Source organism: Pseudorasbora parva, chromosome 14 (assembly GCF_024679245.1).
Source record: "Pseudorasbora parva isolate DD20220531a chromosome 14, ASM2467924v1, whole genome shotgun sequence".
Lineage (NCBI taxonomy): Eukaryota > Metazoa > Chordata > Actinopteri > Cypriniformes > Gobionidae > Pseudorasbora > Pseudorasbora parva.
The window spans coordinates 20,132,271-20,147,312 of record NC_090185.1 but is presented as its reverse complement, the minus strand read 5'-3'; the positions used below and the strand labels follow the sequence as shown (position 1 = coordinate 20,147,312).

The 15,042-nt window shown below is 37.1% G+C and overlaps 3 protein-coding genes across 4 annotated transcripts; 2 read left to right on the top strand and 1 right to left on the bottom strand.

Annotated features, from left to right (window-relative positions):
- Positions 1 to 318: 318 nt before the first annotated feature.
- fam32a (family with sequence similarity 32 member A) lies at positions 319 to 3,206 on the bottom strand. Its single transcript, XM_067415775.1, has 4 exons — positions 3,054 to 3,206; positions 2,725 to 2,863; positions 2,479 to 2,532; positions 319 to 936 (listed from the first exon to the last, which is right to left on the bottom strand). The coding sequence occupies exons 1-4, from the start codon at positions 3,119 to 3,121 to the stop codon at positions 868 to 870; spliced, it is 330 nt and encodes a 109-aa protein (XP_067271876.1). The 5' UTR covers positions 3,122 to 3,206; the 3' UTR covers positions 319 to 867.
- A 223-nt stretch (positions 3,207 to 3,429) lies between these two features.
- mrpl54 (mitochondrial ribosomal protein L54) lies at positions 3,430 to 4,398 on the top strand. The gene is made up of 3 exons (XM_067415774.1): positions 3,430 to 3,610; positions 3,789 to 3,945; positions 4,057 to 4,398. Exons 1-3 carry the CDS (start codon positions 3,448 to 3,450, stop codon positions 4,187 to 4,189), a joined length of 453 nt encoding a protein of 150 aa, XP_067271875.1. The 5' UTR covers positions 3,430 to 3,447; the 3' UTR covers positions 4,190 to 4,398.
- Positions 4,399 to 4,894: 496 nt separating this feature from the next.
- On the top strand, positions 4,895 to 13,306 carry malt2 (MALT paracaspase 2). 2 transcript variants are annotated; one of them, XM_067415773.1, is made up of 17 exons: positions 4,895 to 5,125; positions 7,894 to 8,048; positions 8,145 to 8,311; positions 8,417 to 8,547; positions 8,617 to 8,767; positions 8,840 to 9,027; positions 9,158 to 9,254; positions 10,149 to 10,193; positions 10,273 to 10,314; positions 10,395 to 10,598; positions 11,060 to 11,237; positions 11,318 to 11,392; positions 11,469 to 11,596; positions 11,837 to 11,986; positions 12,103 to 12,260; positions 12,433 to 12,570; positions 12,670 to 13,306. In XM_067415773.1, exons 2-17 carry the CDS (start codon positions 7,912 to 7,914, stop codon positions 13,099 to 13,101), a joined length of 2,421 nt encoding a protein of 806 aa, XP_067271874.1. In that variant the 5' UTR covers positions 4,895 to 5,125; positions 7,894 to 7,911; the 3' UTR covers positions 13,102 to 13,306. The 2 variants fall into 2 exon arrangements, with proteins under 2 accessions (XP_067271874.1, XP_067271873.1); XM_067415772.1 differs by having other exon boundaries at positions 4,895 to 5,270.
- Positions 13,307 to 15,042: the final 1,736 nt, after the last annotated feature.

Genomic DNA, 15,042 nt, shown 5'->3' with positions numbered 1-15,042 from the left:
TTTATGAATGGCACTGAAGCAATGTAACTGACGCTGTTGTTCACAAAGACGACATCGTGAGTGTAGTACATGCTGATTACATTCATACAATACAGAACAAACTTTTTCGGCAGCCACAAAGTAATTATTTTTTAAAATAAGAATTCAGAAGTACGTTAAATAAGAACTCAAGAGAGAATGCAATTACGGATGCAGCCAATGTCTTTTTTTCTTCCTTTTTTAATTTTTTTTTTTACAGGCAAGTTAGATTTGGATTTGGGATGTACTGTTCGATCCAATTTAGATGCATGACATTTTTAATAAAAGGGCAAAAAAAACTGTTTTAATAAAGTCTTTATTTAAAAGTATTATACAGGTTCTGGTTTCAGTATGCATCTCGGATTGGCCAATCTGAGACATTTAATGAACACTGAATGAATATCTTATGGAAAAAAAGGTCATACACAAGTTTGAGTCATAAATAAGATAAAGCTGTTCATATGCAATGTAAAACAAGAAATAGTTTAAAGTCTCAACTCAGTCACTCTTAAACCAAGAACTATTACTAATCATTATTACAGCATGCAAATAATGCTAAATAACATCCTGTACTTATATGCCATGGTAAAGTTATTTTTTTAATTGTTAACCAAAAGTTAAAAATATTCAAATATTAGTGACCACATGTGGTCCTTACTAAGAAAAAAAAAACACTAACATACAGTGGTCTGAAAATTTAACTAAAGAATACATCTATCACAGAGCATAACTGCAACACGTAAAAATCTTGCTGGACTTTTTTTGTTGCAGTACTGTTCATTGTTAGGAAAAATGCATTTTGGCAGGCATTTTTGCTCTGAAAGCATCCAGCTGAAAGGCCATCGACATTTATTTTGTCCAGCTGACTTTGGGAATGTCGTAATGCTCTGTCAGTGAGTCCAGGTGCCTGTTGAAATCCTGTACCACAACAAAGAAATACGTGAATAACGTTAACACACATAAAAAAGAAAAGAAAACAGAGGTTACATAAAGCCACAATATGTATTTTTTTACTGCTAGAGGTCGCTTATTTAAAACAAAGGCGTAGCTTGATGACACCTTGATTGCTGAGCTTTTATTATGCTGCAGATGATCGCTTCTGCTTCTTCCGTTTGTGCGTATGTGGAGTAATGCTGCACGGGTGTATCATATTAGATGCATTTAAGTGCATTGAAAGTTGTTATAATGCTACTCGCAGGCTACGAGACACTTGTTGCACACACATAGTACTCGCAGAAACTAACCGTATTGAGCTATATAACAATGATTCGTTTTCTGTCGATGAATAAAACAGCTGCTCACCTGTCTAATAAAGCACATAATATATTAAAGTGTCTTTAGTGTTTCCATGGTTTCTACAAAATAAAATGGAAATTAGGCCTGTCGCGATAAAAATAATGAGCTTGATCATTTTTCCGGCCGCGATAATTTCCATTTGCATGCCTGTTTGTTTTCCTCGTCTTTCTCGTTGACAGCACGCGCCTCGACCGGTGATGAGACGTCATGCTCGGCCAGATTCGCCTGGAACTCGTGCTTCTTCGGTTGCGGAGCCACACGCAAAGTTACAAAATTTGACGTGCACACCGCCAAGCGAAATGGGGTCTCGCGTTGACATCATTTTTGCAGTGCACTCCTGTGGACGTGTCGAGTATAAACGAGGATTAAAGCTACACTGAATATTGCATTTGATAAATGCAAGTTAAATTCTTCAGTTCAATCTTTGTGCTAAAAAGACACAGATTGTGCATGATTACATAATATTAAAATGTTTTGATTAGTGTACCCTAAATTGTGGATAATTAAGCTATATATCATAGGCTGAAGTAAATTTCTGGAGTGTTAACGATTAAAAGAAAAAACAACAAGAACCGTACAGAACTGAAAAGCATGACCCTAAAACCGTGATCCGAACCGAACCGTGGGTTTTGTGAATCGTGCCACCCAAATATGAACCTAAAACAATCATCAGTTGCAGTTTTCATCCATTTTATTTATTGTTTTTGGTATAAGTGCATTTTTTGTTAACAGACTGAGAGTCCATTGCTTTTATTGTTTTTGGTTGTTTTGTTCATTTATTGTGGATATTTAAAATGTTTTCTGTTTTCAGTGTTAAATAGTCTTTAGAAATAAAAGTTTATTGATCTTTAAAAAGGTGTAAGCATTATTTTAGATTAAAATGTTCCCAGAACAACAATATTAGCGTTTATCGCAATAATTTCTTGGTCAATTTATCGTCCAGCAAAATTTGTTATCATGACAGGCCTACTGGAAATCGAAGGTAACGCAGGCCCGTGTCCTGGTTAAAATAGCTTATTTCTCTGGATTTAAACATTCTTGGGAACATTTGAGTACACACATCAACAAAATATAACATTGTTTCAATAGATTTTGGATATCTTTAATAAACAATCTTACATATTGTGCCTTTAAAATATTAATATCAACATCATTGAGGCTTACCTCAACTCTTCTCTTGTGCGTTTTGGAGGCCTTCTTTAGAATTCTTTCCATTTGCTAATAACAAAAAAGATTTAAATAAAACGAATATATAAATTTTATATAATCTAATAGCAAGTCAGAACAATTTAATTCAGTGAAATTGACATTTTATTACTTAGCATTCACAATAAATCACAGAAAATATCCTTTATATTTAGCCTATTCCTCTAAAATATAGATGACAATTATACAATTTTATAAATGTACCCTTTTTTCTTGTATTTTGTCGAATGACATCTGTGCTGGCGTCCTTTTGTCAACATAAACTTTCTTAGTTCCTTTTTCATCTTGACTAGTCATAGCCTGCTCCTCTAAATTCTTCTTTACCTTGTCCTTCTTCTTTTTCCTATAGAAAAGAGCAAAAAGAAGTAAAAGTGCAAACTAATATCATTATAACTGGAACAACATCAACACAAAGCTAGCATAACAGCTAACGGCTGTCGTGACAGGCAACGCCAACATTTTCCCACAACAAAAAGAGTTAAAACGCTTTGATATTTGGAAACCCATGACAATAAACAAACACGAATGCATACTTTTTACTTGCTACAGAGACTCCTTTCAGTTTTAAAGAGCCTTTCTGAACAGACTTGTACTCCGACATGGTGGCTTGCTTTGCTTTCGTCTCAAGACAGACGGTCGGTGATGTTTACATTAGCCTCGCTCTTACTGCCCTCTACAGGACAGGAATGAAGCTTTATATTTTTATTTTATTTTTATTAATTAAATTTTACACTTTAAACAAAAGTTTTTTACTTTTTATTTGTTTTATATTTTGCAGCGTCATTATTTATGTTATGTTACGCTGCATTTTAGTTATTTAAATTTTGTTTTTAGAAGCAGTGAAGTTTCCATAGACAGTAAAAGAGGAAGTTTCTAGACTAGACTGTACGCATGCGCGCTTTGCATTTCCATCCGGAAGTACGTCTCATGTACACTTCACAGACAGCATGGTGGAAGATCCGAAAAGGCACAATGGCGCATACCGTACTACATTCATTAAAGAAGATAAACTTTCCTGTTCTAAATGCTTATAACGAGCTTTTTGTTAACGCTATTTTTATACAGTGCCGTAGTTATGCTAAGAAACCAGGTACTAATGTTTGTTTCGTACGCATTTATCAACATAAGCTATCTTCTGACCTTGGAGTACCAATTTTCAAAACATTTGTCTTTTATATAATATAATATTATTTTATTTATATTGTTTTGTAATTGTATTGTATACTCTTACTGCTACTTTCATAAAACATTATTTTTGTCGCTCATAGTAATGAAAGGAAAAGGTAAAGGAATGGTAAAGGAAGTTCTTAAAGGTCCAGAAGTCTGCAAGGATCCAGAGAAACTGTGCACGCATGCAGTTGGAGTCAACATCTTCAAACAGGGAGAGGACCCTCGTATCAAACCTAAGGAGGAGTATCCAGAATGGTATGAGGTGTATTTTACGTTGTGCTTTATAATGCATTTATTACATTTCAGATTAGCTACAAAAATAACATGCACGTAACTCAAGTTGCATTTGTTGCCCCTTAACCTCAGGCTGTTTCAGTTGGACCTCGGCCCACCCAAAAAACTCAATGAACTGGAACCAGACAGTTGGGAATACTGTAAGCTTTTAAGGAAGGAGCATATTTGGAGACATAATAAACTGCATAAAGGCAAAAGGATGTAGAGGGTATGGACAGAATGCATCTATAAGAGCAAGGTCTGGGTGAACATTTGCTTCCCTAGCAGGCACAGAGGGACATTGCCAGGATCAAGTGGTTGTATTTTTGCAAGTTTTGTTGTCATTCTTTGTATAACTGTTATTGTCATTGTGTTATTTTCATTGTTTCTAATTTCAGTAACACGAAAAAAATAAAATTCTAATGCCGTCATTAATGTGCAATGTCAAAAAGTGTCTTTTTCAACAAAATTGTGGAAATTTTTAATCATACAAAATCTATCTGTCTTATCTGTTTGTCTATCCTTCCTTCCATCCATCTATCTATCTTTCATCCATCTTTCTATCTATTTGTACACCTGTCTGTCCATTTTCAACAAAATTGTGGAATAGTTTAATTATACAATATTAAATTGTCTGTCTGTCCCCATCTATTAATTTGTTTGTCTGTTTTTAACAAAATTGTGGAAATGTTTAATCATACAAAAGTAAATGATCTATCTATCTATTTCTATTTATCTATCACCTATCTATTTTTCTGTCTCAACAAAATTGTGGAAATGTTTAATCATACAAAGTTAAATTATCTGTCTTATCTATTTATCGGTCTTCCTATATATGTTTATCTATCTATCTATCTATCTATCTATCTATCTATCTATCTATCTATCTATCTATCTATCTATCTATCTATCTATCTATCTAATCTTTAGTGAGTTTAAGTCAGAAGGGTTGCACCTCTTGTTCAGCAGGAGTGACTGATGCCTTGCTGCTATAGGTCGGGAGAAGGTGAAAGTATAAAGCTCTTGCTGCGCGTGGTGGGTGTGCATGCAAATGCTCGTTAGAAAGAGGAACTACTGGCTGAAAAAAGAGAGCTGCTGCGGATGTTTGCCATACTGATTGGCGGGTTATGATAAGCATTATTCGAAGTAAATCAGATTAAAAGTAAGTTAAACGGATATTTAGAGTCCGATTGAATTTATTGGCAAATCATACTGAATAGCTACAGCTTGTCTTAACTATCAGTTCACAATCTACGTTTTACGAAGCCGGGATAAACACTTCCTGGAGTCTAATTACCGTATAACAGGTAAATGTACTTCTGTTTGCCTGTTAAGATTACATATTTCAGAGCTTTTCATTTTTATATATTTCGTTAAATTATAGGCTATAATTATATTGCTATTACGAATGATAAAAGCAATTATCGAGCTTTTCTGATAATGCGTTGAAAGGATGTCATAGAAACCTAAAGTGTTTAATTAATTACGTCCTCGATTGGTTATTTAAACATACATTTCTTGGAGCACTGTCAACTGGGTAGCTACATTATACATTCAGTTCTGCATTTCTACGTTAAAGTAGCCTACATGTTGATTGATTGTTTTTCAGTGTTTACGAAAGGGAATAAAGTCAGCCTTTTAAAATACGTATTGAAATATGTTCACTGAGATTACGGTGTCAATTAGATTTTTATTGTTTATTAAATATTTAGAACAACAACAAAGCATTTCCGATATGATAAAAAAAGAGAAGTCCTTCACAAATCTAGATTAAACCACGTGGGTTATATTACAGAAATGTAATCTTCATATTCATGATGATGTTGAAAAACTATATTGTCTACACACGTTAAGAATTACGTTACGTCTAAATTACGTTAAGAATATCAAGTAATGTAACCTCAATTAACTAAGAAAAATATTTAAACTTTAAAACATTATTATTATTATTATTATTATTATTATTATTAGGCCATTATTATTGGTTATACCAACGTTGGCAGTCAATTTTTTTCAAATAATAGTAATATGTTAAAACATGATTACACTCTTAAAAATGCTGGGTTAAAAACAACCCATGTTGGGTTAAAAATGGACAAAACCAGAACTTGGGTTGTTTGAATGGGTCCATTCACTGGGTTTAAACAACCCACTTTCTGGGTTTGTCCATTTTCAACCCAACGTGGGTTGTTTTTAACCCAGCACTTTTTAGAGTGTACTCAAAATAAAATATTATTCATAATATAACATTATTTTTTTTCTTTCAAGAATAGCTTTATTTAAATGAGAATTTTTATTTATGAACAATTACATGACCTAGACATTTTTGGACTTTGAACAGATAGATTGCCCAAAAATGAAAATGGCCTTTATTTACTCACCCTCATGTTGTTCCAAACCTGTATGAGTTTCTTTCTTTATTCAGATAAAATATATTTAAAACATTTTTTGCTACATAAGCTGACATATCCGTTGACTTCCATAGAATTTAGAATCTGTGAATTTGGAATCTGTGGAAGTCAATAGCTACTGACAACTATTGGATTAGCAACATTCATCTTTTATGTTCAATAGAGAAAGAAACTCACCGTTTTAGTAAGTAAACTCAGAGACTCAAACTTGCTACAACTTGAGGGTGAGTAAGTGATGACACATTTAATTTTTGGGTGAACTATCCCTTTAAGCCCCCCAAAAACTACCAGCATGGTCTAAGTCTCTTAATTTGTTGTGTGGGTTAAAACTAGACATTTATCACAATTTCCCCTTTTGTGGTAGGGTTTTTTTGTTACAGGAATAAAATATTTGTTAGGAAATCCATACACTGTCTGGTACAAAGTTCTGTAAAGATTTGGTTTGGAAAGTTGATTTATTGTTTATTTTTTTTTAAGTTTTACTGAAAAATGAAAATTATGAAAAATGTGCCCATACCTAGAGTGAATGATATTCAAGGGTTAGTTCACCCCAAAATGAAAATTCTGTCATTAATTACTCACCCTCATGTCGCTCGACACCCTTAAGACCTTTGTTCATCTTCGGAACACAAATTAAGATATTTTTGTTGAAATCCGATGTCTCAGAAAGGCCTCCATTGGCCACAATGTCATTTCCACTCTCAAGACCCATAAAAGGCACTAAAGACGTCGTTGCAAAGCCCATCACACTACGTTGGTTGTAATATAATTTTATGAATAGTTTTTGTGTGCAAAAAAAACAAAACTAAATAACAAATTGTATAGTCATGGCCGATTTCAAAACACTGCTTCGTAAAGCTTCAGAGCATTATGAATCAGTTTTTGAATCAGCTGGGCCAAAGGAGGCCTTTCTGAGCAAATGGATTTCATCAAAAATATCTTAATTTGTGTTCCGAAGATGAACAGAGCTCTAATGGGTCTGGAACGGCATGAGGGTAAGAAAATGACAGAATTTTCATTTTTGGGTGAACCAACCCTTTAATTCCTTAATCTCACCATTTTCAAGGCCCAGTGCAGAGTTTCCTAGTTCTACATCAGTCGACGACTCACCATTGGCTATATGCTATTCATGTGAGCTCCATGGCACATGCGTGTGATTTCCATTGTTCTAAAATAGAACTAGGAAGCTCTGCACTTTCGGTAACAACGTAAACTACATAGGACACTGAAATTGTTGCATAAAGTAATTATTTTTATTTGTTTTTTTGTGCTCAAAAAGTATTCTCGTCGCTTCATTAAATTAAGGTTGAACCACTGGAGTCACATGGACTATTTTAACGTCTTAATGTCTTTCCTACCTTTCTGGGCCTTGGAAGTGTTCATTACATTGCTGTCTATGTGGTGTCAGAAAGCTCTCGGATTTCACCAAAAATATCTTAAAGGGTTTTTACAGGTTTGGAAAAAAACATTTCCTGTCTGATGATAAATTTAAATAAACCTCTTGTCATTTATCTCTTAGATAATCATTTAGCAAATTATGGAGGACAAGAATTTGGGTGTAGAGACCCTGAGTGAGGCAGCGCTAAACAGACTTGGATACATGCTAGACAATCTAGAGTGTGGTTGGAAACAGCTGGCAAAGGCAGTGGCTGAGCAGCCACAGTTCTGCTGTAGGTAAGTCTGTTATAGGCTAATTTGTGTGGAATAACTATCTGAAATTGTGCATGGTTATATGACCGATTCACGAATACAGCATCTCCTCTTTTGCAGTGACAAAGAGCTGACTGACTGCTCAATCAAAGTGCTAAGTCTACATGGCAGTCCTGGCCGATATCTGCTGGCCCTCCTTGCAGATAGAAAGTGTTCTTTGGCTTTCCTGCTTCAGTGCCTGAAGAAAATTGAGCACAGAGAGGCTGTTGGATTTCTTACAACACATGGTAGCTAAATATACATAGGAAAACATGATGATCTAGTCTTAATTCGAGGTGGTAACCCAAAGGGGTGGGTCATATCAACCAGGTGATATTTGTGCTTTTGGATAGTGATGGAGCAGATTGGCATCACACTGCAGCCACAGAGTCAGCGGGTACCAGAGGGGAGTACTATTGTTCTGAGCTGCAGAGCGGTCGGACCTGTGGAGCTCACCTACCAGTGGTTTAAGGGCAAAGATGAGGTTTGCTGCTCTTGCTGCACTTCTGGTTTAAAATGTCATCCTTTGTCTTATACTTTACACTCTTTGTAGTTGCCAGGAGGAAGTGGCCCAGAGCTGGTGCTAAATCCTGTAAGTCCAGCTCATCAGGGCCACTACATCTGCCGTATTAGTTCTGGGGACAAATACATCTTCTCCAACTGGGCCCATGTACGTCTGCTGAGGTCAGAAGGTGCAAGTGCAGGTATGTGAAGATTTACTTCAGACTTGAAACAATCGAACGTCCTTCAACACTGATACATTGCATCATCTGCAGGTACCAGTGGTAGCTACTTCCCTTCTTCAGCTAGTGGGTTGCATATAACTCAACAACCCAGGCCTCAAGTATTGATAGAGGGAGACACTCTCTATCTCGAATGTGCTGCTCAGGCCAACCCACCTCCACAGTTTCAATGGTATCTTAACAAACTGCCAATGCCAAAGTGTACTAGAAGCTTCTTGAAGGTACTCATCAAGATGAATTATAAGTCTCACAGTTGAACTTGTAGAATAATTTATTAGAAAATGCAAAGGGTTATGCCCAAGTTTGGTGTACATTGTAACTTATTGAGCATCCACATGGGCTTGTCCACAGATTCCATGCATTACCACAGCGGATAGAGGTACATATACTTGCAGGGTTTACAACCTCTATCATGAAGTGTGGAGCGATCAGGTCCAAGTAAACATCGGTAAGGCGCTTGATGCAACCTGACCCATTATCATTCAGTTCACCCAAAAATTAAAATTCTGTACTTAATTACTCACCCTCATGTTGTTCCAAACCTGTAAGATTTTCGTTCATCATCGGAACACAAATTAAGATATTTCTGATGAAATCTGAGAGCTCTCTGACCTCTCCATGGACAGCAAATTAACTACCACCTTCAAGGCCTAGAAAGGTAGTTAAAAGATTGTTAAAATAGTCCATGTGACTACAGTGGTTCAACCATAATTTTATGAAGCGCTTGGTTGAGATTACTTTTGTGTGGAAAAAACCCCAAATAAAAATAGAAAACTATTATTCAACAATTTCTTCTAATCTGTGTCAGACTCTTATGCTGTTGATAGTGTAAAGAGTGCAGCGCTTAGGAGTTCTATGGCAAAACAGTGGCTCACCATTGGCTAGCTCTTGTTTCAGCATCACATGGTTACATCATGTTGCTCACGTGAACAGCATTGGCCAATGGTGAGCCTGACATAGAACTCAAAAGCACTGCACTGTATTTACAATGTAAAATGCGTAGAAGACTGGCAGAGATGAGAAGAAATTGTTGAAGTCGTTTTTTTTTTTTTTTTTTTTTTGCGCACAAAAAGTATTCTCGTCACACTTCATAAAACTAAGTTTGACTCACTGGAGTCACATGGACTATTTTAACGCTGCCTTTCCTACCTTTCTGGACCTTGAAAGTGGTAATTAAATTGCTGTCTATGGAGGGGTCAGAGAGTTCTCGGATTTCATCAAAAAATAATTAATGTAATTTGTTTTAAAGTAATTAACGGCAGAATTTTAGGGTGAACTAATCCTTTAAATATATATGAAACCAATCGAAAAGATTTTTCTTTATACTATGGCCTGTTTTCAGGTCCTGGTTCTTCTTCTGATGTCTCTTGGGAAACAACTGAAGTGGGTAAGAATGATCTGTTTAATCAAATGATTTAGCTCATCTGATGCTTTCTTGTCACTCACATGCACCTTATGTTTTACAGATACTCCTGATGCGGGTCCGAGGCAAATGGGTGATTGTTGCGGTAAGTGATAAGATTACTCTTTGTATTTCTCTTATTCATAGGATCTGCTATGTCAATCTTGTTGCTTTATGAATTTATAGCCACTGATAAGGTAGCACTGCTTATGGGGAATATGAACTACCAGCATCACCGGCAGCTGAGAGCTCCCATGGCAGATGTGCATGAGTTGACGAACCTTCTACGCCAGTTAGACTTTAAAGTCGTCTCTCTGCTGGACCTCAACTGGCAGGAGATGCATAGTGCTGTTACTGAGTTCCTGCTGCTGTTGGATCGAGGCGTTTATGGTTAGTTCCTTGTTGCATCAGTTGGTTTTCTGCAGCTGTAGAATGTCACACCAAATTATAAATTCATATAGGGTTAGTTCACCCAAAAATTAAAATTCTGTCATTAATTACTTACCCTAATGTCGTTCAACACACGTAAGACCTATTTGTAGGTATTGTAGAACCACTGTAGTGAGATGGGCTTTGTAAAGATGTCTTTAGTGCCTTTTATGGGTCTTGAGAGAGGAAATGACATTGGTGTCAATGAAGGCCTGTCTGAGCCATCGGATTTGAACAAAAATATATTTGTTTGTGTTCTGAAGATGAACGGAGGTCTTACAGGTGTCGAACAACATTAGGGTAATTAATTATTGACAGAAGTTTCATTTTTGGGTGAACTAACCCTTTAAACATCCTAATTGTTTGTTTATTAAAATATGTTTGGATCATCTGATCTCTCTTTTTATTTCTGCCATTTCAAGGGCTGTTGTACTTTGCTGGACATGGCTATGAGAACTATGGGAACAGTTTCATGGTACCCATCGATGCCCCAGCCTCTTATACCTTCAAGCACTGTCTCTGGGTGCAAAACGTTTTGCAGCGCATGCAAGAGCGCCAGACGGGGCTCAACGTCTTTCTTTTGGACATGTGTCGGAAACGGTGTGGTTTGATTCATAAGTGTATTAGTTCTGTACTTAAAATTTGACTTGAACCTGACTGTAGTTGTGTTGTTCATACAGAAACCCAAATGATGAGAGCATCCCACAACCTGGCCCTTTGAGAGTGACCGCAAACATAGTGTTTGGCTATGCCACGTGAGTCTAATTCAATGACAAGTAATCTTATCGATGTCTAGAAATTGCGATTAAATTCTTCGCATTCTGGATCCAGGTGTGTTGATGCCGAAGCATTTGAAGTAAATAAAGACGATCTCTCTAATGGAATCTTCATGAGCTTTCTTAAGAAGAGACTGATGGAGCCAGAGAAGGTCACGGTCATACTTGACAAAGTAGCAGAAGGTTTGGGGTTAAAGATGTTATACAAAGCTATACATCATAAACAACTCCTCTGGGTTGCATTTCTTAAAAGCATTTTGAGCCCAAGTTGATCGTGGAGACCATTGCCACCAGTGTTCTCCAAGATCAACTTAGCTGATGATGCTTTTGGGAAGCAAATGCAGCCCTGGCTAGCACTTCTAGATGAATGTCTTGAACATCAAGTGTGACCGCATAGTTTTTCAGAGTCTATGTCCATTGCAGACATGGGAAGGTGTAAAATCACTCGTGGCCGGCAGGCTCTGGAACTTCGCAGTAATCTCTCGGAGCGTCGTGCCCTGACGGACAGCATTCAGGCTCCAACGTGCCAAGTCACAGCATCAACGCGGAACTTACAGTGGGCCATCGCGCATGGTGGGACCTGTTGATAATAAAACCCCTTTAGATTATATTCTTACGCAAAGTACAATGACTGTAAGGTAAAATGCAGAAAATATAAAAGCATAATAATTCTGTGTAAATGGTTCCAGTCATCCCACAGAGCCGCTGTCTTCAGTTTGAATGTGGTGTCAAGGTACAGCTCGGCTTCGCTGCAGAGTTCTCCAATATCATGATAATCTACACGCGGATATTGGAGACTCCTAAAGACATTGTGTCATGCTCTGCTCAGCTCTCTGACTTTACTGAGGTAAACTGACATTCTTGTAGATCTGCAAAGAATTGAATGAGTTATGAGAAAATATAACATAAAGATGTATCATTAATTGCTGTCCTGTGAATAAGAGTCATTACCTTTTCATGTAGATTGTCAAAAACAGTCCAAGATGTTTTGTATTCAGTCTCGACTGATATCATTTCAGGGCCCCGAAGTAGACCTAAAGCACAGCAATCAGGAGAGTCTCCGTGAGGTTGGCAGCTTACTACTGACCCTAGATGATATACAGCCTTTGGAACAACCTTTACTGTTTACTCGTATTAGTGCCCTGCAAAGGCTGAAGGTATAGTGTCTCATGTTTATACAATATGTGCACAGTATTGTGTATACTTACATGGAATCTTTATTATAAGGCATATATAACTTGCTTTTCCCCTCACAGAAAGAGCTCTCATTTACTGTGTGTCTACACTACAAGTACGCTAATTTGGATGAAGATCTCTTGGAAGAGCAAAGGGTCACTGTAGGCAAACCTCTAGTGTCAAAACTCAACCTTCACGAGCCACGAGTCTCTCCCGCTTCCTCCTCTGACCTACAAATGTCCAGTATAATGGAGTCTTCATCCTTCAGTGAAAGCTTCAGAGCTAACCTGTCTGACTCAAACCTTTTCTCCACTGGACCTGCATCTACATCCTGGTCCTACTATCAGGGACGGATGGAATCACCCACATGCACTAGTTTAAAGAATGAACCCGAGGAAACCATAAGTCCAGAGTTTCTTGAGTCTGAAGAACCTCCTGCCATCAAGAGTTTGCCAAGTTCCTCTTCTGAGGAACTCCCGTTTAAATTCAGCAACTTGACAAATTCCATTTAACTGGAAAGTGTTCAATCTGTGCGTCTGATACGTTACAAACTATGGATGTTACAGCGTAATTTTTCCACTCTACCTGCCATATGTTACAGAAGCCTAAGAATGTAATATAATTGAAATGTACTCTAATTAAGTTGATGTACTCTTACAGCTTACAGTATTGTTTTGTTGATAAATCTACCAGTGCATTAAATTATCTTATTTTGGATTTGTTTGGTTTTTCATTAAAGTACACCACAAATGATTCTGTCAGTGGTAATGATTGTAATGCATCTATCACCTGAAATAGAATCAAATACAAATAGGATGTCAAGTCATTTTTATTTTTGCAATAAAAAGCGAAATATTTTATCAGGTTCCGGCACAGTGTGATAGTGTCAGTGTTAAATAGTATATTGCATGTGTGATTGTATCTCTATCATACCTGCCGCCTAATTATGACCTGGTGTCACAGTTCAGTTAGGACATTTAAGTTGCTTTTAAAAAAGTTCCTTAGAAAAAAATATTACAGGTGTGCATCTTTAGACAAAACAATGGCACTGACATATATTATGATATCTATATGCAAGTTACTTTCAGTTAAAACAAAATGGTAAATGGACTGCATTTATATAGCGCTTTTAACAGACCCTATGGCCATCCAAAGCGCTTTACATCTTGCCTCACATTCACCCATTCACTCTCTCATTCACGCACCGACGGTGGTGTCTGCCATGTAAGGGTGTCTGCCGGGAGTAGTTGGGGTTAGGTGTCTTGCTCATGGACACCTCGACACTTGGTCAGGTGGAACCGGTGATCGAACCACCAACCTTCGGGTCTCTAGACAATCTACATGAGCCACTGCCGCCCCTCACAAGAACTCAAAACAACTCAAATATGCAGTTTACGGTAGTTAGGCTAGCCTTGTTGTGAAACCGGGGGGGTATATGACTAGGCCATTAAAGGGTTAGTTCACCCAAAAAATTAATATTCTGTCAAAAATTACCTACCCTCATGTCGTCCGACAGCGGTAAGACCTCCGTTCATCTTCGGAACACGAATGAAGATATTTTGGTTGAAATCCGATGGCTCAGAAATGCCTTCATTGACACCAATGTCATTTCCTCTCTCAAGACCCATAAAAGGCACTAAAGACGTCTTTACAAAGTCCATCTCACTACAGTGGTTCTACAATAGTTTTATGAAGTGACGAGAATAGTTTGTGCAAAAAAAACCCCTAAATAACGCGACTTAGTATATATATTATAAATAAGGATATAGTGATGGGCCGATTTAAAAACAAATAAGTTTTGATTCATGATTCGGATCGAGTGTCAAACTGCCAAACTGCTGAAATCACGTGACATTGGTGATCCGAATCGGAAACTCGAAAACTGTTTGTTTTGAAACTTTGTTTTGAAATTGCCCCATCACTATATAAGTTGTTATTTAGTTGTTGTTGTTTTTTGCGCACAAAAACTATTCCCGTCGCTTTATAAAATGATTGTAGAGCCACTGTAGTGAGATGGACTTTTTAAAAATGTCTTTAGTGCCTTTTATGGGTCTTGAGAGAGGAAATGGCATTGCTGCCAATGAAGGCCTTTCTGAGCCATCGGATTTCAACAAAAATATCTTCATTTGTGTTCTGAAGATGAATGGAGGTCTTACGGGTGTCGAACGACATTAGGGTAAGCAATTATTGACAGAATTTTCAAAATTGGGTGAACTAATCCTTTAAATAGGATTTTTTTCTCCAAAAATCCCAGCTGTTTTAAAACTGTCAAATAGTCTTGCACCTATAATATTCTAAATCTACCCACACCTGGAATGTATAAAACATAAAACATTGTTACATTCTTGGAATAATTTACAAAATAATATCAGCAAGGAATTCTCACTTTCCCGCGTTGGTTGAGCTCCAGTCGCCGACCGCGAATCTGATGACGCTTATGCGCATGCGCCAAG

What these genes read in the sequence shown, in the direction of transcription:
- fam32a (XM_067415775.1), bottom strand. Translation starts at nt 3,121, where the DNA reads ATGTCGGAGTACAAGTCTGTTCAGAAAGGCTCTTTAAAACTGAAAGGA. An exon ending in GTCTCTGTAGCAAGTAAAAA is followed by an intron (nt 2,864 to 3,053) that starts GTATGCATTCGT and finishes TCTTTTCTATAG; the next exon opens with GAAAAAGAAGAAGGACAAGG. An exon ending in ACAAAATACAAGAAAAAAGG is followed by an intron (nt 2,533 to 2,724) that starts GTACATTTATAA and finishes TTTTGTTATTAG; the next exon opens with CAAATGGAAAGAATTCTAAA.
- mrpl54 (XM_067415774.1), top strand. Translation starts at nt 3,448, where the DNA reads ATGTACACTTCACAGACAGCATGGTGGAAGATCCGAAAAGGCACAATG. An exon ending in TAGTTATGCTAAGAAACCAG is followed by an intron (nt 3,611 to 3,788) that starts GTACTAATGTTT and finishes TGTCGCTCATAG; the next exon opens with TAATGAAAGGAAAAGGTAAA. An exon ending in AAGGAGGAGTATCCAGAATG is followed by an intron (nt 3,946 to 4,056) that starts GTATGAGGTGTA and finishes CCTTAACCTCAG; the next exon opens with GCTGTTTCAGTTGGACCTCG.
- malt2 (XM_067415773.1), top strand. Translation starts at nt 7,912, where the DNA reads ATGGAGGACAAGAATTTGGGTGTAGAGACCCTGAGTGAGGCAGCGCTA. An exon ending in TCAGGTCCAAGTAAACATCG is followed by an intron (nt 9,255 to 10,148) that starts GTAAGGCGCTTG and finishes GCCTGTTTTCAG; the next exon opens with GTCCTGGTTCTTCTTCTGAT. An exon ending in TTGGGAAACAACTGAAGTGG is followed by an intron (nt 10,194 to 10,272) that starts GTAAGAATGATC and finishes TATGTTTTACAG; the next exon opens with ATACTCCTGATGCGGGTCCG.